At 55.2% G+C, this 24,554-nt stretch overlaps 1 protein-coding gene across 1 annotated transcript; it reads right to left on the minus strand.

Annotated features, from left to right (window-relative positions):
* Positions 1 to 6: 6 nt before the first annotated feature.
* Positions 7 to 22,867, minus strand: SSU72 (SSU72 homolog, RNA polymerase II CTD phosphatase). The gene is made up of 5 exons (XM_036461014.2): positions 22,483 to 22,867; positions 12,277 to 12,420; positions 2,532 to 2,671; positions 2,229 to 2,347; positions 7 to 284 (listed from the first exon to the last, which is right to left on the minus strand). The coding sequence occupies exons 1-5, from the start codon at positions 22,659 to 22,661 to the stop codon at positions 183 to 185; spliced, it is 684 nt and encodes a 227-aa protein (XP_036316907.1). The 5' UTR covers positions 22,662 to 22,867; the 3' UTR covers positions 7 to 182.
* Positions 22,868 to 24,554: the final 1,687 nt, after the last annotated feature.

The following is a 24,554-nucleotide window of genomic DNA, read 5'->3' on the forward strand; positions in this document are numbered from 1 at the left end:
GTTTGCTTTGCTTAAAGAAAAACACTTTAATTCACACTAGTAACTGGGGTGGACACCGAACTTGACAGTTGTGGGGCCAAACTATGTACAGAGCAGGGGCCACCCGGGCAGCAGCCTCGGGCCAGACGGGTGGGAAGGAACAAGTATTAACAACAGGCAGCAGAGGCCGGCGTGGCTGCGGCTCAGTAGAAGCAGACTGTGTGCAGGAAGGTGCGGCCGCTCTTCTCCTCGAACTCCTGCAGCAGCTCCTCGATCTCGTTCTCCATGTCCTCCGTGTGCTGGATCTGCGGGCAGACAGTGTCTGAGCGGGAGGGGGAGTGGGTGCGGGTCCCAGGCTGAGCAGCCCAGCTGGTACTGACCACTGCTTCCCCTCCTCAGCCGGGGGGCCTAGGCCCTCCCCTGGGGGAGCCCAAAGGGAGGGGGTTGGGCTCTGAGACCAGGGCCTGCTACCCAATGTATCCACTGTCCCATGGAGCCCGGCTGGCGTGATTCAGCGGTTGAGCGTCAACCTATGAACCAGGAGGTTAAGGTTCGATTCCCAGTCAGGGCACATGTCCAGGTTGGGGGCTTGATCCCCAGTGTGGGGTGTGCAGGAGGCAGCCAATCAATGGTTCTCTCATCATTGATGTTTCCTCTTTCCATCTTCCTTCCTCTCTGAAATCAATTTTTAAAAAACGTGGAAAAAAATCACATGGATTGCAGCTACGGACCTGCAATGAGTCACCGGGCTCAGAAGGCAGTCCCTGTCCTCCCCGAGGAGGGAGGGGGCACACCGTCCTGTCAGGCTGTACGGCAGCGACTGTGGCCTCTCCACTGGCTGCCACCACGTCCCTCCCGTGGTGAGACCTGCGAGTGTGCACACGGGCTGTGCCTGGTGGCCAGCCACTGCCCTAGAAGGAGCAGGTGCTGCCAGGGGTCAGCCCCGGTGGCCAGCTGGACTGCAGCCAAGCCCACTGATGGCTCCAGGCCTGCCTCTGAAGAGTGCCACCCCCACCCACTAACGCCGGGGTGACCCGTCACACGTGTGACCTCTGAGACGACCTCTGGGGCACCTTCGCCTGCAGCCTTCTCTTGCTCGATGGCCGGCTCATGGGCACAACTGCTGGAGCTTCAGCAGCCACACTGCACCATGAGGCTGTGCTGGGCCCCTCAGAGCAAACCAGTAGGGCCCACCTCTCTCTAGACTTCTTGGTTAAGCTTTTTAAAAAAATTAACCCTAACCAAGGATGTATTTTGCATTTATTTTTTAAAAAACTATTTTATTGATTTTTTACAGAGAGGAAGGGTGAGAGCTAGAAACATCGATGGGAGAGATATCAACCAGCTGCCTCCTGCACACCCCCTACTGGGGATGTGTCCACAACCAAGGCACATGCCCTTGACTGGAATTGAACCTGGGACCCTTCAGTCCGCAGGCCGATGCTCTATCCACTGAGCCAAACCGGTTTTGGCTTCCATTGATTTAAAAAAAAATATTTATCTTATTTCATATAAGGAAGAAGGAGAAAGAGATATATCAATGATGAGAGAGAACCATTGATCAGCTGCCTCCTGCACATCCCCCTACTGGGGATCAAGCCTTCAACTTGGGGACATGCCCTTGACTGGAATTGAACCTGGGACCCTTCAGTCCCCAGCCTGATGCTCTATCCACTGAGCCATGCTGGCCGGGCTCCAATGACTTATAGATATGGTGGAAGGGTAGGGAGGAGGGGGCAAGTGAGAGAGAGAGAGAGAGAGAGAGAGAGAGCGCGAGCGTGTGCGCGCGCGCGCGAGCGCCATTGATGTGAGTGACTCTGATGGGCCGCCTCCTGCAGCCAAGAATCAAACCTGTGACCCTGAGGCGCAGGCCTGTGCTCCAACCATGTTTCTTCCTGTTTCTGTCACTCACACCAGCTCAGAGACCTCGGGACAGGGCAGAGCCAGGGCTGTGGGTGCTCTGTCACACGTAAGGGAAACGCTCTGCTCTGAGCACAGCTGCGCTGGCTGCACATGCCCTGGCTTTCCCACACAGGGAGGTGCCCAGGGCCACGGGGCCAGTGCCGGGAACGGCGAGTGAAGGGATGCAGGGCAGAGCCCGGACACCAGCAGCTTCATGGCAGCGAGCCCCCAGCACCACTCCTTCTGCCATCCACACACCAGGCCAACTTCCCAGAGCCAGTGCCAGCTCTCACCGTGGGCACTCAGGGGCCGGGCAGAGGCCGAGCAGGCGGGCGGCGGATACTCACGCACTGGCACAGCTCGCAGATGAGGAAGGCCCCCAGCGTGGCCTCCTCGTGGTTGTCCTGGATGTCCACGTTGATCACGTGCACGGGCTGGCAGGTCTCCTGCTCCCTGGAGTTCAGATCTGAGGGCCAGAAATGACAGGTCACCTGCCTGCCGTGGCCGAGCACCAAGCCTCCTCCTCCAGATGGCTGTGATCCAGTCAACACCAGGCCCCCAGCTCACCCTGCCGCCGGCTGTGGGCCCCGGGGCGGGGGGCGGGGTGTGAGGGACCAACGGCACACACCAGGGCTCAGGGTGTGGCTCACCTTCCACCACCTGGTCGTACACTCTCTCCTCGCAGGTGAGGATGAGGTCGAACAGGTCTTTGCAGTTCTGGAACCTCTCTGGCCGGGGCTTGATCCGCTTATTCCTGTCCAACATGTGCAAGATGCCGTTCTGCGTGTAACTGGGAGGGGGGGGTTAAGGAACTTTGACTTTACTTTTTAAAAAAACATATTTTATTGATTTTTACAGAGAGGAAAGGAGAGGGGAAGAGAGCCAGAAACATTGATGAGAGAGAAACATCGATCAGCTGGCCCCTGCACACCCCCCACTGGGGATGTGCCTGCAACCAAGGTACATGCCTTTGACCAGGATCAAACCAGTGGATGCTCTATCCACTGAGCCAGAGAGGTTAGGGCTGGACTTTACTTTTGGTTACTCCTCACCAGATGGTATTTTTCCATCGGTTTTCAGAGTGGAAAGGCAGGGGAGACAAGGTCCATGTGAGAGACTGGGTCCTGGGATCAAGCCTGCAACAAACGTTTGTGCCCTTGACTAGCATCAAACCCGGATCCTTTAGTCTGAGGCCAGTATCCTACCCACTGAGCCCCACAGTCAGGACTTTAGCGCAGCCGTCGTGAAGTCAGCTGAGCCAGCGTCTGCAGGCAGAGCCGCCACGCGCCAAGGACAGGAGCACCCAGGCCTTGCAGATGACAAGGCAAGCGGCGGCTGCCCTGATCGGCGTCGGGACCTGCCCACCTCGGCCGGCCAGGCCACAGCTTCCAGACCACTCGGTCCAGAAGCAGAGACTGTGGCCTGCCATCTCAGCCACCCATCCCCCCGCCAGCTGCCTGACTGGCTCCACCCAGCCCGGCTCAGCAACACAACGCGATTCCAGAAACCCAGCAGCAAGAGGGAAGGTGCCCGGTCGCTAAGACAGTGGGAGGGGCCCGGGAGCTCAGAGCGGACACACAGGTCCTACAGTGAGATCCCCCCAAGGAGGTGACCCCCGAGCTGGAGGCACCTCCTTGGGGCCCCAGGCAGAGGGTGTGGCCTGTCATGGTCATTCTGGACCTTCAATTCCACTTGAAACAGCCTGGCTGATGCAGGAATTGTGGGTGCTACGTTCAATGTCTCCCAGACAATTTACTTAACTCAGAGTACTCACAATGTACTTCCGAGCTTCCTTCCACAATGTATTAAAGTGTCTTATCTAACAGTTTCTTTAAAAAAATATATTTTATTGATTTTTTACAAAGAGGAAGAGAGAGGGATAGAGAGTTAGAAACATCGATGAGAGAGAATCATCGATCAGCTGCCTCCTATACCCCCTACTGGGAATGTGCCCGCAACCAAGGTACATGCCCTTGACCGGAATCGAACCTGGGACCTTTCAGTCTGCAGGCTGACACTCTATCCACTGAGCCACACCGGTTTCGGCTTATCTAACAGCTTTAACTTAAAACGATGCTAGACTGTTAGCCCTGGTTGTTTGGTTCCTGACACTTCCTAGCCACGTTAGTAAACCTGGTGCCCAGCCATGCTGACGCCCTGCGCTCTGCCACCCCACAGGCTCAGCAACAAAGCCCAGGAGGGGGTATGAGGCTGAGGCTCCGCCTCTGGTCACCCCTCACCTGCCACCCAACCGCCCGGCTCTCGGGAGAGGACCACGGCGCGCAGGTCAGGGCCGAGTCCTGCAGAGAACTGGCACATCTCCCTCCTCCTGCGGCCGCCCTGTCACTCAGGTGATGCCACGAGGAGGGCAAGGCTCACTGGCCGGCCTTCAGCAGAAAGGCCTAGTTGGGGACCAGACCCCGACCCTCATTCATGAGACAGGGAAGTAAAACCATGGCCTTTCGGGTCTATTTTCTGGCAAATTCCAGGGAGGTATGGCCTGCGCCAAGCCAAGCAGGACCAAGGGCAGGAGGTGCCACATGCGCGAGCCCTAGAGCGAGAAAACCACAACCCACTGGTTCAATCCCCAGAGACCCAGAGCCTCCTGAACCCGCACTTCAAACACGAGGGACAGGAGGGGTGCAGAATAGCCAGAGCCTGCCACCAGGACAAAGCCCCAATCAGAGCAAAGCGGGGCCAGAGGGAGGGGCCGAGGGCGGAACTGCTGGGTGGAGCAGACCCAGGCCCGAGCCAGAGGGGTCTGTTCCGCAGGGAGGAAGCCTCCTGGCAGCGCAGGGCCCACGTGCCAAGGCAGCGGCTGGACCTGCATCCCGTACCTTTACCCTCACACAGCCCGACCCCAGGACACTCCGGGAGCAGCAGACACAGGGAGCCCGAGGCCCAGGCGGCCCGGGAACCGGGAGGACAGGGCTGACCGCCCCTCCCCCAGCAAGTACTTAGGTTTCTAGTCACAACCCCACCCCCTCAGCACAGGCGCTCCTGGGGCTGGGCCGGACCTCCCCTCCCCTGCAGGCTCCAGTGAAACAGGAGCTGCAGGGCCCAGAGCAGCACAGCCTGGGTGACACCTCGGCCCCCCAGGCCCCCCATGCTTCCCCAGCCACGGAGGATGGAGCAGGCAGAGCACTGGCTGATGGACCTGGACACCTGCTGGGGCACGGAGGGGGCAGTGTTCCCTGACACAGGGCCTCGCGCTTGCACCCACAGCCCTGAGGGCCCTTCTCCCACCTCCATGGCCGTCCCAGGAAGCTTGCTGAAGCCCATGGTGCAGGTGGGTGGGAGCAGGAGGGCGGGAGCAGGAGGGCGTGGGCAGCGGGAGCTGGGGCTGGGCCAGACGCTCCCGTGGGCACTCAGCTCAAAGCAGAGGTCCCACGGGGATGGGGGGGGGGGGCGCTGAGGTTGGAGATGGGTGAGCATTTCCAGAGCAAGGGAATGTGCGCAGGAAACGGAGAAGGACCAGGCCCTAGCAGCAGGCTCCCCGCCCCCCACCTTCACTGAGTCCCCTCCCCCGCACCCCAAGGGCAGGAAGGAAGGGCAGCAGCGGGGAGCAGGACAAAGGGGGCAGGAAGACTCCCTCCACCCTCAGCAAGTGGGGAGGCCATGGCGGGGACAGCCCAGCCCAAGCCAGGCGGCACCTGGTCACAAAGGGGTTTCGGGGCCAGCAGGCAGGCAGCGCCTTGGACAGGGCAGTTACCCCCCCCCCCCCCCCAGCATGGGCTCCTGTGGCTGGGCTGGGCCTGGCTGAGCCTCCCCTGCAGACGAGTGAAACAGTGCGCTCCCTCCTAACCACCAGGGGCCAGAACCTTCACCCCCATCCCCGGCCCCCATGCACCAGTGGGGTCACCTGCTCAGGTCCTGGCTGGACAGGTCGTGTTCAGGCTCTGGAGACAGGATGGCTGAGCTGCTTTGCAGATGCTCGCTCAATGAGCCCAGGGCACCCCGGTCGACACAGACTTCTTTCGGTCCCCAGATGCTCGCACACCAGCTCAGGTGCACCCACTTTGTGCCTCAGCCTCGGAGGTGACCCCAAGTCCTCTGTGGTCAACACTCCCCAAGGGTGGGCCATGCCAGGGAGCCAGCTCTGCACTGGGATCCTGTCACCCAATTAACTTCTAATCTTAAACTTGATCAAACAAACGTCAGGCACAGGCACAAACTCTCAAGTGGGGCCCAAGTCCTGGGGGGGTTGGGGGGAGGGGAGGCAGGGGTTTCTCAAAGGCAGTGGCTCAGGCACTGGACGGGGCTGATACTGAAGGGGAGGCTGTGCCTGCCCAGAGCCAGGTTCCGCTGCCCCCTGCCCCGGCCTGCCGTTGTTTCAAGGGCAGCAGGGCCTGAACCGGGGGAGAAGCCCAATTCCAGCCACCGGAGCAGCAGCCCCAGCCAGGAGGGCAGACTCCTGGCCAGTGATCCCCTCCCCCTTCTCTGGTGTCTGCAGCCCCTCTGGCTGCTGCCCAGTGTGCCTGTCCAGGGACCCCTCCTCTGCAGCTAGAGCTACTTGGGCACAGGGGATGGGCGCTCCTCAGCAGGGAAGCCGCCCAGCGTCTCAGGAACAGCTCCGAGTCCGATTTCCCTGCCTCTGCCTGTGAGCAGCCCCACCTGGCCCACGAGCTCTGGCCTGGAGGGCCAGGTCGGCTGGCACCCCAGTTGCTCAGCCTGGCATCTCCCTCAGGCCCCCTTTCTCTGAAGCCCAACCCCAGGAAGCTTTCCCTGCCCTGGGAGAAAGGCCGCACCCCTGGAACCCCACACCCAGCCCCCCACGCTGGTGAGAAGCCACAGGCCATGGCCACGGCCTCCTGGAGCTCAGATTCAGAACATGTGTGAATCATGGAAAAGCACACCAGTGGGACCAGGAGAGCCCACCCAGGCCCATGGTGAGGAGTAGCAGCCACCCTCTCCTTTCCAATTCTCCCATGACTGAGAGAAGCAGTCCACCTCTCTCCCGTCACGGATACAGGTGACACCCAGAGGGCCTGTCCCACCTACACTGTCCTGGCAAGGCATGGACCAGCTCGGACACAAGATGTTTCCCGCAGGCCAGGCCCAGCGGCTGCCGGCCAGGTAGCTGCATCCCGGAGTCCATCGCCCTCTGGAGGGCTGGAACCAGGGCGGAGCCTGTGGGGGGCCCTTGGCACGCGGGGAGAGTAAGAAGGGCCAGGAGCACGTTAAGCTGGGAACCTCCCAAAGGGCTGGGGGGCAGCTGGGAGCCTCAAACCACACTCAGATCTGCTCAACAAAGCTTTTGAGCCAGCACGTTTAATATGAGGAAATAAACTCAAACTCATTTCAGAAATCAACGGAACTTTTGCAAAGCACGCAGGGTGCACAAGCGAGAACGTGGGGACCGGAGTGCACTCGAGGCGGCGCTGTCCCGCTGCCTGGGACAGGAGGGCGGCCAGCTCTGCTGGGTCTGCAATGGCCCGCACCACCCGGCTTTAGGTCACGCGGCCCACTCTCCACCCACCTGGTGTCAGGAGGGGGTTGGGGGTGCAGGTCCATGCCGTAGGCCTGGGCAAGCATGCACAGCAGTAAGGATGGCAGGGCACTGCTATCTATATCCAGACCCACACGGCCCAGCTCAGCTTGTTAAAAAACTAACACCAGCTGCTGACCAGGGTGAGATGCGACGGGAAGCAAGGAGCCCAATGCCCAGGCGCAGGCCAGGCGGGCGACAGGGACGCCAGCACAGAGCGCCGGCCTGGGGGAGGAGCGGGCAGCCGTTCACACCCTCTAGCACAGCATGAGGACGCGGGCCAGCTGGGAGCATGGCTGAGGGGACCCAAGCAGTTTCTGAGCAGCCAGTGGCTGCAGCTACAGTGATGGGACATGGCCCCTCGAGCTGCTGTGTCCACGAACCGCACACCCAGCACGGAGGTCAGGAGGCTGTGGGCATACAGTGCAGGAAGTCACTTTTATTTTAGCCTTTCCCCAGGACAAGAGTACAGTGAAGAAGCGGGTACACACGATTAAGCCAGGCCTAGAAGACAATGGAACGAGATGAGGAACAGTGACTCATTCATTACAGGAGACCCGGAGACAAAAGCATGCGGGACACATGCAGACACAGTCAGGATTCAGGCAAGGGGTACACTCCAATTTCAAACCCACGTTTAGGGACAACTGGTCACATGCTAAAACCCCACTACCCACTAACATGCTCACAGGCAGGCTTTTACTTGCCTCTTAAGGGAAATGGGTCTGTAGTTTACAACGCCGTTGTCCACCAAAGGTTTCAAACAGCCCAGAGCCTCCTGACAGACCAGGCCCTCCCTCCGGCCCCGCGGGCCCACGCAGCCACAGGATGGTCATCCTTACACTGGGAGAAAGTACCATCTTTTTTCCAACGGCTCTTCAGGGACGCTCCGGGCTCAGGCGGACTCCTCAGCGGGAGCTGCCAGTCCCTGGGAGGAGGCTCGTGTGGAAAATGGAAACCCCTGGAGCTACATGAGTGCCCGCAGGAAACACTAAGGGTAAGCCACTGTCAGGAGGCTCTGGGCTGAAACCTTTTGGTGGACAACGGCGTTGTAAATTATAGAGCCATGTGCTTTAAAAAGCATTCACAGCCAATTCGTGGCAAAGGGAAGAGAATTTAAGGTCAAGGGGGGAAGTGTGCACTTAAAAACGAAGTTTGAGGCCAAAGATGTCATCAAATACAAGAGACAAAACCAACTCGGCTTGTTTCCCAGAAAGAAAAGACTGTTGTATGCACACCCCACATGGGAACCTCAGCCCCTGCTGGTGTGGCCACGGCCAGGAGGTGCGCACAGTGCGGGGCTGGGAGAGCCGGGATGGGAACAATGTTCTAGAAGCTGCGAGAGGCACGGGAGCCACGGGTGCCCTCTGGATGGACAGACGGCACACACCACAGAGTTCCCGTTAACGGGACTCAGAGGAGATTTCGTCTGGAGGGTCAGTGAACGCAGGCTTCCTGGCCTATCAGTAGACAACCCCCAGGGGAAGTGGTAATGAACTGTGGCTAACCTCATTCCTGCTCCTGTGGGTGGAGAAAGCCACCCTGCTGTTTAACCAAGTCCTTGGCTCCTGATGGGACATGGGCCAGACCTCAGAGGCCAGGCCTTGGGAATACCGTGAGGTCAGTGTGTGCAGGAACCGGGCTGCACGGGCAGCTGCGAGCCGCCTGCAGAACCCTGTCGCGCTCTCCACGAAGTCATTTGCTGACCCTGGCCAGCACGTCTCGCTGGTAAAGAGCACCAGCCTTGAAGCCAGTGTGGCTCAGCGGATAGCGCGTCGGCCTGCGGACTGAGAGGTCCCGGGTTCGATTCCGGTCAAGGGCATGTACCTTGGTTGCGTGCACATCCCCGGTAGGGGGTGTGCAAGAGGCAGCTGATCGATGATTCTCTCTCATCGATGTTTCTAACTCTCTATCCCTCTCTCTTCCTCTGTAAAAAAATCAATAAAAAATATATTTTTAAAAAGAGCACCGGCCTGCACACTGAAGAGTCTTGGGTTCAATTCCCGGTCAAGGGCCTGTATCTGGGCTACAGGTTCCACCCCCAGCTCCAGTCAGGGTGGGTGTGGGTGGCAACCAACCAATGTGTCTCTTTCTCTCCTCGCTCCCTCTCTCTAAAAATCAATGGATGCCTAACCTGTTTGGCTCACTGGATAGAGCTTCAGCCTGTGGACTGAAGGGTCCCAGGTTCAGTTCTGGTCAAGGACATGTACCCTGGTTGTGGGCACATTCCCAGTGGGGGAGGGGGTGGGGTGCAGCAGGCAGCTGATCGATGTTTCTCTCTCATCAATGTTTCTAACTCTATCCCTAGCCCTTCCTCTCTGTAAAAAAATCAGTAAAATATAGTTTCAAAAAATCACCGGAAAAAATATCCGTGGGTGAGGATTGACAACAAAGAAAATGCATTTGCCCCATGTTACGGCTTAAAATATTTCTCTAGCTTCCTACTGGTTATAACCGCCACTTCCGCAAATACAGCCAGGCACTCCACCCCAGGCAGACAGGGCTCTGCTCTCTGCTGCATCAATCAGGAGCAAATGAGGAAGCAAGCAAATCGCTAGGCCTCCACGTATCCCATCGCTAATCAAGTATCTCCTCTCGTATGTATTGCCACGGCGACACCCCTGCTGCCACTCCCCCCTCACCCTGGGCGTCTGCAGTGTTTGTGACCTCTGGAGCAGATACCCTCCATGACTGGTCAAGGTCTGCTCTTGAGTCTTGCTGAGCACCAAGCACAAGGTTGTTCCGCCACCTCCTCCACACCCCAGGAGACAGAAACCCCACCCCAGTGAGGTCAATAGAGCAACCAGGGTGTCCCCTCCCGCCCAGAGCTTTGGGGGCAATCAAGAGGGAAGGGGCTTTCCTATCAGGGTCGCCAGGAGACAAGTGCTGTTGGTGACAGTGGGCACAGCCTCCCGCCCCCAGCTTCCTGATACAGCAGAGGCATGGACGGCGGACGGGGACGGGGACGGACACACACACGCACACGCACGCAATTGTCTTTGGAGCAGATGCTCCGGGGGACACCGAGTTCTGAGGAGTGGGTCCTGCCCCTGTTGAGCCATCAGAGACACGCACATCACCCTCCTGCTCAGGGTCCCTCTGGATTTCATCTTTTAAAACTGTGTCAGCCGAGACAGGTTTGGCTCAGTGGATAGAGCGTGAGCCTGTGGACTGAAAGGTCCCAGGTTTGATTCCGGTCAAGGGCATGGACCGTGGTTGTGAGCACATCCCCAGTAGGGGGTGTGCAAGAGGCAGCTGATTGATGATTCTCTCTCATCGATGTTTCTAACTCTCTATCCCTCTCTCTTCCTGTGGAAAATCAATTAAAAAATATATATTTTTTTAAATAAAAAGAAGAATGTGTCAGCTGCTGGCTGCTGTAAAGGGCCTCTGTGAATCTGGGAGTGAAAGCACAGCACCCCATCCTGGCTTCTCCCGTGGGTGTGAGCTTAAACGTGAACGGTGCTGACAGAGCATCTTCAGAACCAGCCAGGGTCTCGGAAGCCTGGAGCTAAGACCCAGATCGTTCCAGGGAAAAGGGACCTTGGGTGACGAGGCGAAGGGCATCTCAGCTCCAAGGACCCAGAGACTGTCCAGAGGCTGCCCCTCGGAGAGCCTGCGTTCAGACTCCCTTCTCGGCCCAGGAATGCGAGTAGAGCAGTGGAGACAGGACACAGGTGAGGACAAACCACCAGAAACTCGGGGAGCTTCCCCCAACGCAGGCCCTGCCGGGGGTTCTCAGAAAGGGCCCAAGAACACGCACCACCCACCTGCGAGGGCTCCCGTCTGCCTGGGGCACCGCCAGGAGGGCTGGCTCCAGGTGCCATCCAGATCAGTCACAGTCACTGTGGCCCCCCAGACCCCCAACTGCCCGCTGCAGCACCGACAGGAGGTGCCTGTTCCTGCCCCAGTGCCCCACCCACATCTGCCTGGAGCCTGGCAGGAGAGCAGGGGCTCACACCGGCTACCAGACCTCCAGCCACCCCGGCTAAGGGATCCAGATGCACAGAGAACACCTGTGCCAACATGGGGGCCAAGCGTTCCGTTTGGTGCTACGTCCCTTTCACCCAAATTCAGCTGGGCTCCACCTGAGCGCCACACGACACGCAGTGACGGAGGCCCGGGAGTCCACAGCAGCACCTGGTGGTAGGTGCCTGGTCAAAGCCCCGGCAGCGATCACCATAACCACACACAGCCGTGCCACACTCACAAAGACTATGTTTAAAAAGTACCTCTCCTAAAAAACCACCTGAGGACAGAGAGAGAAGACGGCTAAGGAGAGAGGCCTCTGGAGAGACCAACTCTGCCAGCACTTCGATCCTGGATCCCTACACTCTACCTGTGAGAAAGTAAGTTTGCTATTTAAGCTAAAAACAAACAAAACACAAAACCTTTTCTTTCCTGAGTCTGAAGGAGCAGGACCAGCCTGTTGTCTGTGCCTGATGTGAATGATGTGAAGCAGAGTTTCCTCAAATCACCAACAGGCGTCCTTTGCTGACAAACAAGGCCTTTTATGGACCTGACCTTCCAGAGAAGCACCAGGGGTGGGTCAGGACACACACCACTGGCACACACCTGCCTGCAAGGAAAGCGGGCGGCCCTGCAGGGAGGAAAGCACCGGAGCCTGCAGGCCCCCCCCCCCCCCCCAATCTGTAATATCGTGACCTTGTCACCATGGACTTCACGTGTCCGTGTGCGTGCCCTCCGTGTCCACGGCCCCCAGGGTGCCCCCCCTTGCACTGTCCACGCAGCACCAGGAACGCACACTTCGTTCTGAGATGAGAGGACCCAGCGCAGCCCATGGCCGGAGCCACGATCCACCCGCCTCCCAGACCAGACACGGGTCAGGCGATGCCTGTGCCCCAGCCCACCCCCCGGGGTCCTGAAAAGGGTGACGGCTGGGATACAGCTCCTTGTCTTTCCTAAGGAGATCGTTGTACATCTGGTCATAGGTCGTTTTGAAATCGTAAACATTGGGCTTGTCGGGCGCGGGCCCCGGAAGCTTCACGTGGGTCCCTGTTCCAAAGGACCGGACGCTGAATCCCCGTTTGCTGAAAGACACAAAGGAGACAGAGATCACAGCTGGGTTAGGCCAGACACTGGCCCTACAAGCCAGGGGCACGATGGGAATAGACAGAATGAGCATCTTGCTGGTGTTTGAGAACATTTTTTTAAATACTTAACTTTAAGCACCTTATTCAACTTTTAGGGAGTCATGTAGCATGTCACATAAAAACCAGACAATGGGGGGTAAAGGGGGGAATAAGGACACATATGCAATACCTTAATCAATAAAGGAATTAAAAATAAAATTAAAAAATAAACAATTGAAAGGGGGGGGGACAAAACGGAAAATAACGGAGATGCAGGGCTGCCCGCCCCGCACCCCCAGCAGCGTCCAGAGCGGAATGGGCCATGGCAGATGGCTGCTGGGTGGCAAACAGGACACAAGCCACAATCAGATGGGGCCGCTGACTGACTGGGCAGCCGCTGGATAAGGTGCTGTGAAAGCCGGTGTCCCCTCCGCCCAACCCCTCACTTCTAGGAGCCACGCTTCCCCGTATGCGCCTGCAACCAGCGCCACAACGGGCGGCAGCAGCACCCAACCACTCAGACAGATTCTGCAGGTCCACCCACACAGCAGGGCACTTTCTGCCACTGAGAAAGGGGAGGGGCAGCACGTGCACTGAACCCCAGAACTGGTCGGGGAAACAGATGAATGACCAACTAAGCAAGGGCCAGGCACCTCAGCCGGGACGCTCTCCGCTGATGCCACAGCCAACGCTGACGGAAAGGGAGGCCAGGCGTAAGGATGCTACAAGCCTGAGCTGTGACCAGAGGCAACAGGCCCCGCCACCGAGCAGATGGCCATCACCTCCTCAGGCCCGGCCCTGCCCCTCGCCAACCAAGGTGAGGTACAAGAAAAAGGGTCTTTTCTGTCAAAGCACCAAAGCTGACAAAGGTCACCTCAACCACAGCGGTGGGAACCAGGCAGCACCAGGAGCCCTCACCTGGCTCGACTCCGACAGGGGTCACGCTCACGCAAGGCTGGCCGGCACCTGCTTCTCTGGAGGCCACGTTCCCCTAGCTGCCCTCACAGCTGACCACTGCCCCAGGAACTGCCCCCACCAGCCACTTCCCCTGGAGATCCCTAACAGCACTAGCACTGCCAACGCTCCAGTGACCTACCCTCTCCGCAGACCTTGAGGCCATTAACCCTCACGGCTCCTCCCAAAGGCAGAGGGACTCATGGGAGAGCAGGGCGCCCAGAAGCCACAGCACCAATGGGACGGGGAGCTGCTTCTCTAGCCGCGGACACACACACACACACACACACACACACACACACGACTCACAGCTCCCCAAGGACAGGTGTGGAGCGGAGGCCTGTGCCCAGCAGAAGGCAAGGCCGTCCCTGTGGTGGGAGCGGCCAGGACCGGGAGTCGTACTGAGCGCTGAGAAGCACGTAGGCTAAAGGGGCGCACTGACCAGGAGAACACTGTGGCCAGGAAGCTGGTGGCCAGGAGTGGCCCGAAGTGAGAGAGCTTCAGCACGTGCCCGGACCACTCTGGCTCCGGCTCCAGAGCCGCAGGTCTCCCAGGAGCCCTGCCTCCTGGCGGTAGTGCTACACTAGTCAGGTGACACCAAACACAGAAACACTCCACTCAGCATGCAGACCTGAAGCTAAAGGCCCGGGGCCACCCTATGTTGAACAGGTCTACAGTGCCCTCTTATTTATAAACATATTTTTATTGCTTTCAGAGAGGAAGGGAGAGGGAGAGAGAAACAACAACGATGCGAGATAATCATTGATCTGCTGCCTCCTGCCCGCCCTCTACTGGGACCAAGCCCGCAACTCTGGCATGTGCCCCTGACCAGAATCGAACCTGGGACCTTTCAGTCCGCAGGTGACGACGCTCTATCCACTGAATCAAACCAGCCAGGGCTCGGGTGCCATTTTCCAGCAGCCTAAGATGATGATGAGCACTTTTTAGCAATAGTGTTTTTGCTAAGGTATGGACACTATTGGTTTAAACAGTGCTACTGCACACTTCGACAGACTACAGTGCAGCGTGCATATACACGACTTACGTGCACGGGAAAACAAAGCACGCCATACCTGAGGGCGTCTGGCAGGCACCCTGCAGTGTCTCAGCTGAGTCTGCAATGAGGAAACAGGATCTTTGGGAGAGAGAATCTTTGGGGTCGGAGTAAGAAATACAGTCCAGCCCAGCTGGCGTGGCTCTGTGCCACTGAACATCAACCTATGAACCAGGAGATCACGGCTTGATTCCTGATTGGGTACATGCCTGGGTTGGGGTCTCGATCCCCAGTAGGGATGTGTACAGGAGGTAGCCAATCAATGGCTCTCATCATTGATTGCCCCCCCCCTCTGAAATCAATTAAGAAGCAATTTCTTAGGCCCTGGTTGGGTAGCTCATTTGGTTAGAACATTGTCCTGATTCACCAAAGTTCAGGTTCAATCCCGTCAGAGCAGGAACCAACCAGTGAATGCATAAGTAAGTGGAACAACAAGTCAATGTTTCTCTAAAAGCGACAACAAAAAACCAAGAATGTATTAAACTGAGTCTAAGCACAGCCACACTTGAAATCTCGGACCAACTATCTACCCAGTGAGTGCATCCGAGCCACACAAGAGAGTCAGGAAGCCCCAGTGGTGACCTTTCAAACACGAGAAACCACCACTTCTGGCCACAGGTTCACCTTCCATTTGGTCCCACAGTATTTCCTGAAGCTCACCATTGCTGGGACACGCAGTGGTCAAAACAGACCCAAATCTCTCTCCTCAGATCCTAGGGGGACGAGAAAATAAACAAAACATCCAGGACACAGGACAGTGAGGAGCAGGCCCAGAGGCTTCTGGGACACACACAAACCCCCCCCCCCCCCCCCCGCCCCAATTGGTCCTTCCCCTCCACCTGCTGCAGCAGTCTGGGTCTGACCTGCCGGGACACCACCTGGCAGGCCTGTCTCCTGCACTCAGTGAGTCAGGTTTCCCTGGGTGTCCGTCCAGATGGAACACTCTCCTTTCCTGATCCCTCAAAGTAACTCATCCCCAGGTAACCGGGACCCCACCTTCCCCGCCGCTCAGAAAGGCTCCTCCGCTGGCTGGCTTCTCTGAGGAACTGCCTGCTGCCGTTCTCACCACCCTGCAGACTCTGATCTTCACCAAACAGGTTTAAAAATAAGATGGATGCCGTTTGTTCCTCCCCCAGCAAAATGCTCACAAGTGGCAAAAGGCTAATTAGCAGCGAAGCACTGTTTCTTCTGAGCTGGTGCAACGACCTAACAGCTCATCTTGCGTGACAGCCGTGCAGCATGACCATTTGTTTCTTACGTAAGAGAACTGTGGACTAGAATAAAATTCCTGACAACAGGCTTTGTTTCAACGGCCAACTATTTTCTATGTTAATGTAACCTTCCAGACAAGCATTTACTGAACACCTTCACGAGCATAAAAATCCTAAGGAACCTATCTGCCCCGGCCAGTGTGGTGCAGTGGGTTGGGGCATGTCCTGCACACCAGAAGGCAGCGGGTTTGATTCTTAGTAGGACACAAGCGGAAGGTAACTGATCGATGCCTCTCTCTCTCTCTCTTAAACAAAACCTATCACAGACCATGCTAAATGTGGGGTCTGAGCTGTTTCCCTGCTCTCCAATACCTGAGGGAAATGCTAATGTTCAAGAGAACCCAGAAGCATCGTGAGGAGGTCAGTGCTCAGTGTGAGCCTGATCCACTGGGAAGCATTGCTCTGGTAAGACAGCCCAGCCCTCCGCCTCCTGAGCGCACAGCCTGTGAGGACAGTGTCCCTCCACACAGGGAGGCACTGCTCCTCAGCCCCACCGCCAGCTCCGTGGCCTCCCGCCCACAGGACACAGCCAGCTGCTCCCCACGCTGTCCCACCGACATGCTGCCTGCAATTGCACTGTGAGCTGGCCAGGACTGGGAAGACACACTTCTGAAATGTAGACATTCCAATAAAATGTACCTTCTCACTAGCAACACATTCCAATAAACATTTTCTATGATCTCACTTATCAGAACCTCACAGGGCCAAGAATGAAACCGAGCACCTTCTAAGCAGATCTGTGCCCTGAACTGGTGACAAACGTGCCATAGACTGCCCGGTTGGAGGCCTGCTTGGGGGCCCCGCCTGCCTCGTTCCCGGACCCCGTCTTCTCCCAGCCCACCTTGCTCTGCTGGCCACTGGGGGCTGACCCTCCACACAGCGCAGCACCGCAATCATCAGTGCGCGTCCTTCCAGCACCAACAGAAGGCAGCCGCCGGCGGGGGCGCACACCCTTCTGCACCTGCTGGGGACTGTCCTCTGGAAAGGCCGGAGAGGACCCGAATGCAGGGGAGAAAGGCTTAGCCGCCGGAGCTGTTCCTGTGCCTGGTCTCAACGTTCACCTCCCAGCGGGACTCTCCACCCTGCCCTGCTTCTGAAGGCAAAACCATGCAGCCCCTCGGAGCCCATGAAGGTAGACGTGGTCCTGTCCTTCCAAGGACCCGACTTCAGACCCGGTCTCCGTCCCACATCGTTTCCAGTCAGCTTCCTGTTTCCTTTAAGTTCTCAGAACTGAGACATCAAAAATGCAGTCACAGAGGCTGTTTCTGTAACTGTGCTCAGACCAGAGGTTCTGGGCACTCTCAGTGGGAGCACCCTATGTCCGAGATGAGCCAGGGATGGGACGTGAGACGTGTCCCCTCTGGGAAGAGGTCCGAGCACCTTCTCTCCCGTGTGGCTTGGGGCCCACAGGCTCTGGTTGTGATGTGAAGATGTGAGAGCACCAGCCACATCGCAGAACTGCTGGACCTCAGTTGACTGTTGCACCCCCCACCCCCACCCCTTGGATCCTTCCTTCAACCCAGGTTTTCCCACCTTGAGTATTGGTTGTCACATCTACAATGACCATGACCGGAGCACCTAGGGTCCCACCAGCTGGGGCTTCCTGTTCTGGGTGGCACCTCTTCCCGTCAGGGTGGGCATCTAAGGGTGCCCAGTGCAGCAGATGAGGCTGGGACAGCACCTGCGAGGAGCTCCGGAGATGGGCTCACCTGTTTCTCCCATGTTTGCAGCCCCTGCCCGTCTTCCCAAACCACACCGCCAGGAGCTGTGCCTGAGAACAGAGAACTCAGTCCAGCACCTCACAGAAGCCTGTCTGTAAAATCTGCTTTGAATTGCTACACGTACAATTAGAAATGCAGCTTCCAAATGTAGCCCCTTACACACAGGGGGTAGCTTGGAACAAAAAATTAACTGGCTCTAAAGGGAGATCTTAATCCATAAGGCACAAAGGACAGGAGTCTCAATGGAAGCATACAAGTCTTCCGACGACTTAAAAACCTAATGCCGCCCCCGCTTAATGGTATTTGAAAAATTTTAGTCTGAAAAGATAAAAATGATCACCCCAGGGAACATTCTGACTAGCTCTAGAAAGTGCCAACATGCATTATTACTTGCATTCGACATAAAAAAGAATGCAGCCCAAGCTGATTTTCAACAGGGAAAAATAAAATAAGACAGGGTTTCACTGATAGACTACCTGCAGTGTTCAGGTAACCACATTCTTTTTGATATTTCATTTGTTTTCCTATGCATACTCTTTTGTATTTATAACCAGACTGCACACAATTTTCTTGATTTTTTCCCATCAACCACATCATTTTTCTTTGCTTTTCACAAACATCACCTTTAAGGCCTAAGTCTAAATCTGACTTTCATAAGCTCTAATTGTAACAGAAACCTTCCAGTAAGTTTCTGAAGATGCTTTTAAACCCTGTAAACAATTCAAATACATGAAGACGTAAGTAGTTTTTCAACAGTGAGAAATACATGAAAAAATGTTCAATATCAAAGTAATTTAAAAATAAAGGAAGATGAACCGAAACAGGTTTGGCTCAGTGGATAGAGCTTCGGCCTGCAGACTAAAGGTCCCAGGTTCGATTCCAGTCAAGGACATGTACCTTGGTTACGGGCACATCCCCAATAGAATATGTGCAAGAGGCAGCTGATGGATGGTTCTCTCTCATCAATGTTTCTAACTCTCTATCCCTCTCTCTTCTTCTCTGTAAAAAATCAATAAAATATATTTAAATAAATAAATAAAGGAAGGTGAGATCCATACTTTTACCCTGGTAGCATGAAAAGATGGTGAGGAAATAAGAATTTTAAAAATAGACATTTTCTAGAAGGCAGTCTGGCAAAAACCTTTGACTCAGCAACTCCATCTCCTGGAATTTATGCCAAGGATATAACCAGAACATGTGCAGATACTTACATGGCACAAGGATGTGGACACTGTACAACTGCAAAACAGAGCAAGGGCACCCAAATGTCCATCAATGGGAGACTGGCTACAAGGCACCTGCCAGGGGCCCTCTGGACTCCTGGACCGCAGGTTCCCAACCACTCACTGACTGTCACCACAGGAACAGGTGTTCAACTCAAGGCACCCAAACGAAAGTGACCCAGGACAAATCCCTCAGTAGTTTAGTGTCGTCCAGATACACCAAGGACTTGATTCCTGGTCAGGGCACATACAAGAAGCAACCAATGAATGTATAAAGAAGCAGAACAACAGATCGAGGTTTTTCTCAAATAAAGAAATAATTTAAAAAAAACACAGAAATGAGTACTGCAATCAGACCACGTTCACAACATGATGTGAAGAGGTTACAGAGCTTCATTCTGATCTCCCTTTAAGGGTAGGTTAGACTCAGAAAAATGGTATTTTGAGTGATCTTCATCTTCCATATTTTCTTCAGTGAGAATTATGCAAAGACTTTTTTTTAACAAAGGAAAACACACCCCAAAATAGGCATTTTAGAAAATAAAGAGCCATGTCTAAAATAGCCTTACATGCCGAAGCCGGTTTGGCTCAGTGGTAGGGCTTGGCTCAGTGGTAGGGCGTTGGTCTTCGGACTGAAAGGTCCCAGGTTTGATTCCGGTCAAGGGCATGCATGTACATTGGTTGCGGGCACATCCCCGGTGGGGGGTGTGCAGGAGGCAGCTGATCGATGTTTCTCTCTCATTGACGTTTCTGGCTGTCTATCTCCCTTCCTCTCTGTAAAAAATCAATATATTTTAATAAATAAATAAATAAGCCTTACATTCACCATAACATGTTAACCTAAACTTACCTCCTTTGTCCTCATTCTGCCCCTTGATGAGTAAACTTGAAAGATAGTAAACTGGCCGAAACCGGTTTGGCTCAGTGGTAGAGCGTCGGTCTGTGGACTGAAAGGTCCCAGGTTCGATTCCGGTCAAGGGCATGTACCTTGGTTGCGGGCACATCCCCAGTAGGAGGTGTGCAAGAGGCAACTGGTCGATGTTTCTCTCTCATCCACATTTCTAGCTCTCTATCTCTCTCCCTTCCTCTCTGTAAAAAATCAATAAAATATATTAAAAAAAAAAAAAAAAAAGATAGTAAACTGGGTAAAAGCACAAAAAAGAATTCCTACTCTGGCTCTTTTTGCCCCCCCTCCACAGGAGACCCAGTGCTGTACTGGGTCCCACAACTGTGAGCTGTTAAGAACTTGCTCTCTCTTTTATTTGTTGATTTCAGAGAGGGGAAGGGGGGGGGTTGTGTATCAATCTGTTGTTCCTCTTACTTATGCACTCATTGGTTGCTTCTTGTATGTGCCCTGACGTGGGGTCAGACCCACAACCTTGGTGTTATCTGGCTGATGCATTAACCAACTGAGCTTACAGGACCAGCCCAGGGCATCAGACAGGCATGACTTTGAAACCGATTTCACGAACAAAGTTGCTGCAGAGAATTTTTAGGACTTTTCCTTTTCTTTTTTAAAATATATTTTATGGATATTTTACAGAGAGGAATAGAGAGTTAGAAACATCGATGAGAGAGAATCATCGATCAGCTGCCTCTTGCACACCCTCTACTGGGGATGTGCCCGCAACCAAGGTACATGTCCTTGACCGGAATCAAACCTGGGACCTTTCAGTACGCAGGTCGACGCTCTATCCACTGAGCGACACCGATTTTGGCAAGACATTTTCTTTTTTAAGATTTCATCCCAACTTTATTACACAAATACTTAAAAGCAGGACTTAAATAAAGGATCACCAGCCAGAACCAGCAGGATGAGGTGGTCTCCACAGCACCTGTTGTTATAATTAAAAACATTAAATTGAGCCGAAACTGGTTTGGCTCAATGGCTAGAATGTCGGCTTGGGGACTGAAGGGACCCGGGTTCGATTCCGGTCAAGGGCATGTACCTTGGTTGTGGGCATATCCCCAGCAGGGGTGTGCAAGAGGCAGCTGATCGATGACTCTCTCTCATCGATGTTTCTAACTCTTTATCTTTCTCCCTTCCTCTCTGTACAAAATCAATAAAATATATTAAAAAAAAAAAAAACATTAAAAAAAAAAGAAAACATTAAATTGAGTGATTTTCCAGGAGTGTGAATGCTGCATTCTGCTGCTTAAATTTACCCAACTTTTAATGATAAAAAGACATAATGCAGTTTGGGGGTGTGACCCAGCACAAAGTAATTCTAGCGTATTTCTAGTTTTAAAAATAACTTTACAGTTTAAATATCACCTGCAGATTTCTTATGTTCGAAGCATTTCACACGCTACCCGCAAATGACATTAAGTGTGTGGCCGATGTTGGTTGGGAAGAATCAAACTCCTAATTAGCAGATCCTGGCCACCGGACACTTCCAGCTTCGATGGGGAAACCAGTATGTGTGTGTGGACTCTACTCTTCCCAAGTTACTCAGGAGTCAAGCAGGACTGACAGCAGCAGCCGGGCACTGCTGTCCTTTAACATCCACACATAGAAACGCTGGGAGAAAAGGCAGTTTCAATTTTGTTTTACTGTCAGTGGCGGACTTTTATTTATGTCTGGATGTTTGGGCTCAACCAGAATCCAGAGAAAACCCCTGGTCTCCATAGCTCCAAACCTGAGCAATAATTTGAGTGATTGAGGAAAAAAAAAACACTGTCAAGCAGGAATAAACTTTCACTAAAGACATACAGGTACCACCATTTGCCCACCACCAAGAACTAAAATATCACTGCTGACATGTACACATAAGGAACTATTTGACACTGGAATTGGGTCTCAAAAGAACTGGTGGCCCAGAAAGAAACTCACTACAGACTGATTCATATGCCTTTCAGCATAATGATTATTGCTTGTCTCATTTTTGATTCTTATAGTAAGTATATTTCCAGTAGGACATGATCTCACTCATCTAGGGGAAATGGTGAACAACATAGACTGATGAGCAAAAACAGACCCAGAGATAAGGAGCCATGGGTCAGACTGTTGGAGGGTGGGGATAAAAGGGAGAGATCAACCAAAGGACTTGTGTGCATACATATGAGCCTAATCAGTGGTCAAGGATAATGGGGGAGGGGGGGATCGGAATGGGGGTTTGAGGACAAATGTTATACCTTAATCAATGAAGAAATTAAAAAAAAAAGACATGCAGGTCCCCGAAGAAGAGTTAGTACTAAAATAAAAACGCAAAGCTCCAACTCGACTGCCGTCTAGAGACCACCGCCTGGAGCCTTTCAAGGGGGTTGGGGAGGGTTTTTTACGTGAGATTGGAACGTGTGGCCAGAAGCAAACACACAAACTCCTGACGTTGACAAAACAGGCCATTTCCCCCTTTTTTTTCTTCTTTTTTCTTAGCCTCTTCTTGTCCCGAGGTTATGTCCTGCAGGTTTCCCAACAGATTTGACACATGGCGATTCGCCCTGGGGACAGTCGCCAGACACTGCCGTCTCTGCCTAGACCCTAACCCGGCGTCGGCGCCCGGAGCACCAGCCTTCCGGGTCTCCCAGGAGCGCTGAGGTTCCGGGACGCGGGAACGTTATAACTTAGAACCTGGATTTTCCCGCGAAGGTAGGCACACGTGGGGGCACCGCGCGGCCGGCCGAGCCCTCCGCTCCCCGCAGCGCTCGGCCCCGGATCCAGGGAGCCCGGGCCGGGATTCCTTCAGGGACCGCCGGGCCCGGACGGGCCGGGGAGAGCGGAGGCAGCCTTCGCCAGCTCGGGCCGGAGCGGGTCGGCCGGGGGACGGGGCGCTGGGCCAGGGCGCAGGCCCGCCTACCTAAGGATGTTGTGCGCCTCCATGCTCCGGTTCTGGTTGCTCGAGCAGACCACCGCCACCCGCAGCGGCGACGACGGCATGGCGGTGGCCTCGCCGTCCGCTCCCTCCGGCTCGGGACTCCCACCCAGGCGCGGCTCTTCCGCGCGAGCAAGATGGCGGCCGCGGCCCCCGGAAGTCATGACGCCAAGCGGCGGCGCCGACGACGTACCGCGTCGGGAGGCGCGGCGCGGGAGAACACACGGCGCCCCGCAGGCCTCCCCGCGCGACCTGAAACCGGGCAGCGGGCGGAGGGAGGCCCACCGCCGGGCGCCGGGCAGGCGAGCTCGCCTCTGCTCCGAGGGGGCGCAGCCAAGGCCCGCGTTCCTCACAGGAGCGGCCCACCGACCGCGTCGGCGTGCTGACGTCACGAGGCTGCGCCGCCGACGCGGAGAGTGACGTCAGGCGTCGCGAACGTCCCGCCGCCGTCGCTGGCAGTGACGCTACGCCGGCCCAGACAGGCGTGGGAGGCTGCGGGTCGCGACCTGGCGCTCCTCAGGGCGGCTCTCCGCGCCCCAGAAACCCCTTGGGCCCCGGGTACTCGCTCTCGCCGCCGGGGCGCTAGCGTCCGGCCAACCCCAGAGCCTCCCCGCCCTCCCTCCGCTGCCGCGCCTCTCCGGGACGGGCGCCACGGCCTTCCGTCGCCCTCCCGCGGGAACCCTGCAGAGTGTCACACTGAATAACGTCTTGGGCGAGTCTGGAGAGAGGAAGCCTAGATGGCGTCAGTGTCAGCACTTAGGACGGAGCCCCTGACCGAGACAGAGCCGCGGGAGGAGCTCCCGCACCCCCGCCGTCGGGAGAACCCCGGGGGGACGGCTCTGGGTCAGGACCAGCTCCACCTCCACGTGGTGGCTGGCCCTGTCCTTAACTTCCTCTTCCGCTCTCGCATGTACTTCCTCCATTTTCCTCCGGGCGGAAACCGCAACCGGACTGGCCATGGCTGTTCCTATAGGCTTGTTTTGTTTGTTTCTTTAAAAATATATTTTATTATCGATTTTTACAGAGAGGAAGAGAGAGGGACAGAGAGCTAGAAACATCGACCAGCTGCCTCTTGCACACCCCCTACTGGGGATGAAGCCTGCAACCAAGGTCCATGCCCTTGACTAGAATCGAACCCGGGACCCTTCAGTCCGCAGGCCGACGCTCTATCCACTGAGCAAAACTGGTTTCGGCTGTTTTGTTTGTTTTTACCCCTAAATATATCCTTTTTGGTGAATGAACTCCTGGCCGACTTTTTACTTACGTCCGGCATGTTTGGGGCTCACCTGGGATCCAGAGAGACCCCTGGTCCCCATAGCTCCAGGTCTGGGGAGCAAACAGGTGCGGCGCCCACAGAGCCGGCTGAGCTCGGTTTTCCTCCTCGGCTCAGGAGCTCCAGGGTAAGTTCTCCTGGGTCCGACCTTCTGCTTTTGTGTTCTGAAGCTCTCCAGGCTTGATTCGGGTTCTGTTTGGAGTTTTCGGGGGTTTTGTCTCTTTTCTTTTTCTTTTTAAAAATATATATTTTATTGATTTTGTACAGAGAGGAAGGGAGAGAGAGAGTTAGAAACATTGATGAGAGAGAGTCATCAATCAGCTGCCTCTTGCACACCCCCCACTAGGGATATGCCCGCAACCAAGGTACATGCCCCTGACTGGAATCGAACCCTGGGTCCTTCAGTCCCCAAGCCGACGCTCTATCCATTGAGCCAAACAGGTTTCAGCTTGTCTTTTTTCTTAATGTATTTTATTGATTTTTTTCACAGAGAGAAAGGGAGAGGGATAGAGAGTTAGAAACATTGATGGGAGAGAAACATTGATCAGCTGCCTCCTGCACACCTCCCACTGAGGATGTGCCGGCAACCAGGGTACATGCCCTTGACCAGAATCGAACCTGGAACCCTTCAGTTCACAGATGGATGTTCTATCCACTGAGCCAAACCAGTCAGGGCTATTTTCTTTTTTTCTTTTCTTTTTTTCTGTTAGAAGCCATGGTTGTTTGGGCTCTCGTTTGACACGTTGGCTTGATCCCCGGGGTCCAGGCTGTCAGTGAGCTTCTA

This window comes from Pipistrellus kuhlii, unplaced genomic scaffold (genome assembly GCF_014108245.1).
Source record: "Pipistrellus kuhlii isolate mPipKuh1 unplaced genomic scaffold, mPipKuh1.p scaffold_m20_p_34, whole genome shotgun sequence".
NCBI lineage: Eukaryota > Metazoa > Chordata > Mammalia > Chiroptera > Vespertilionidae > Pipistrellus > Pipistrellus kuhlii.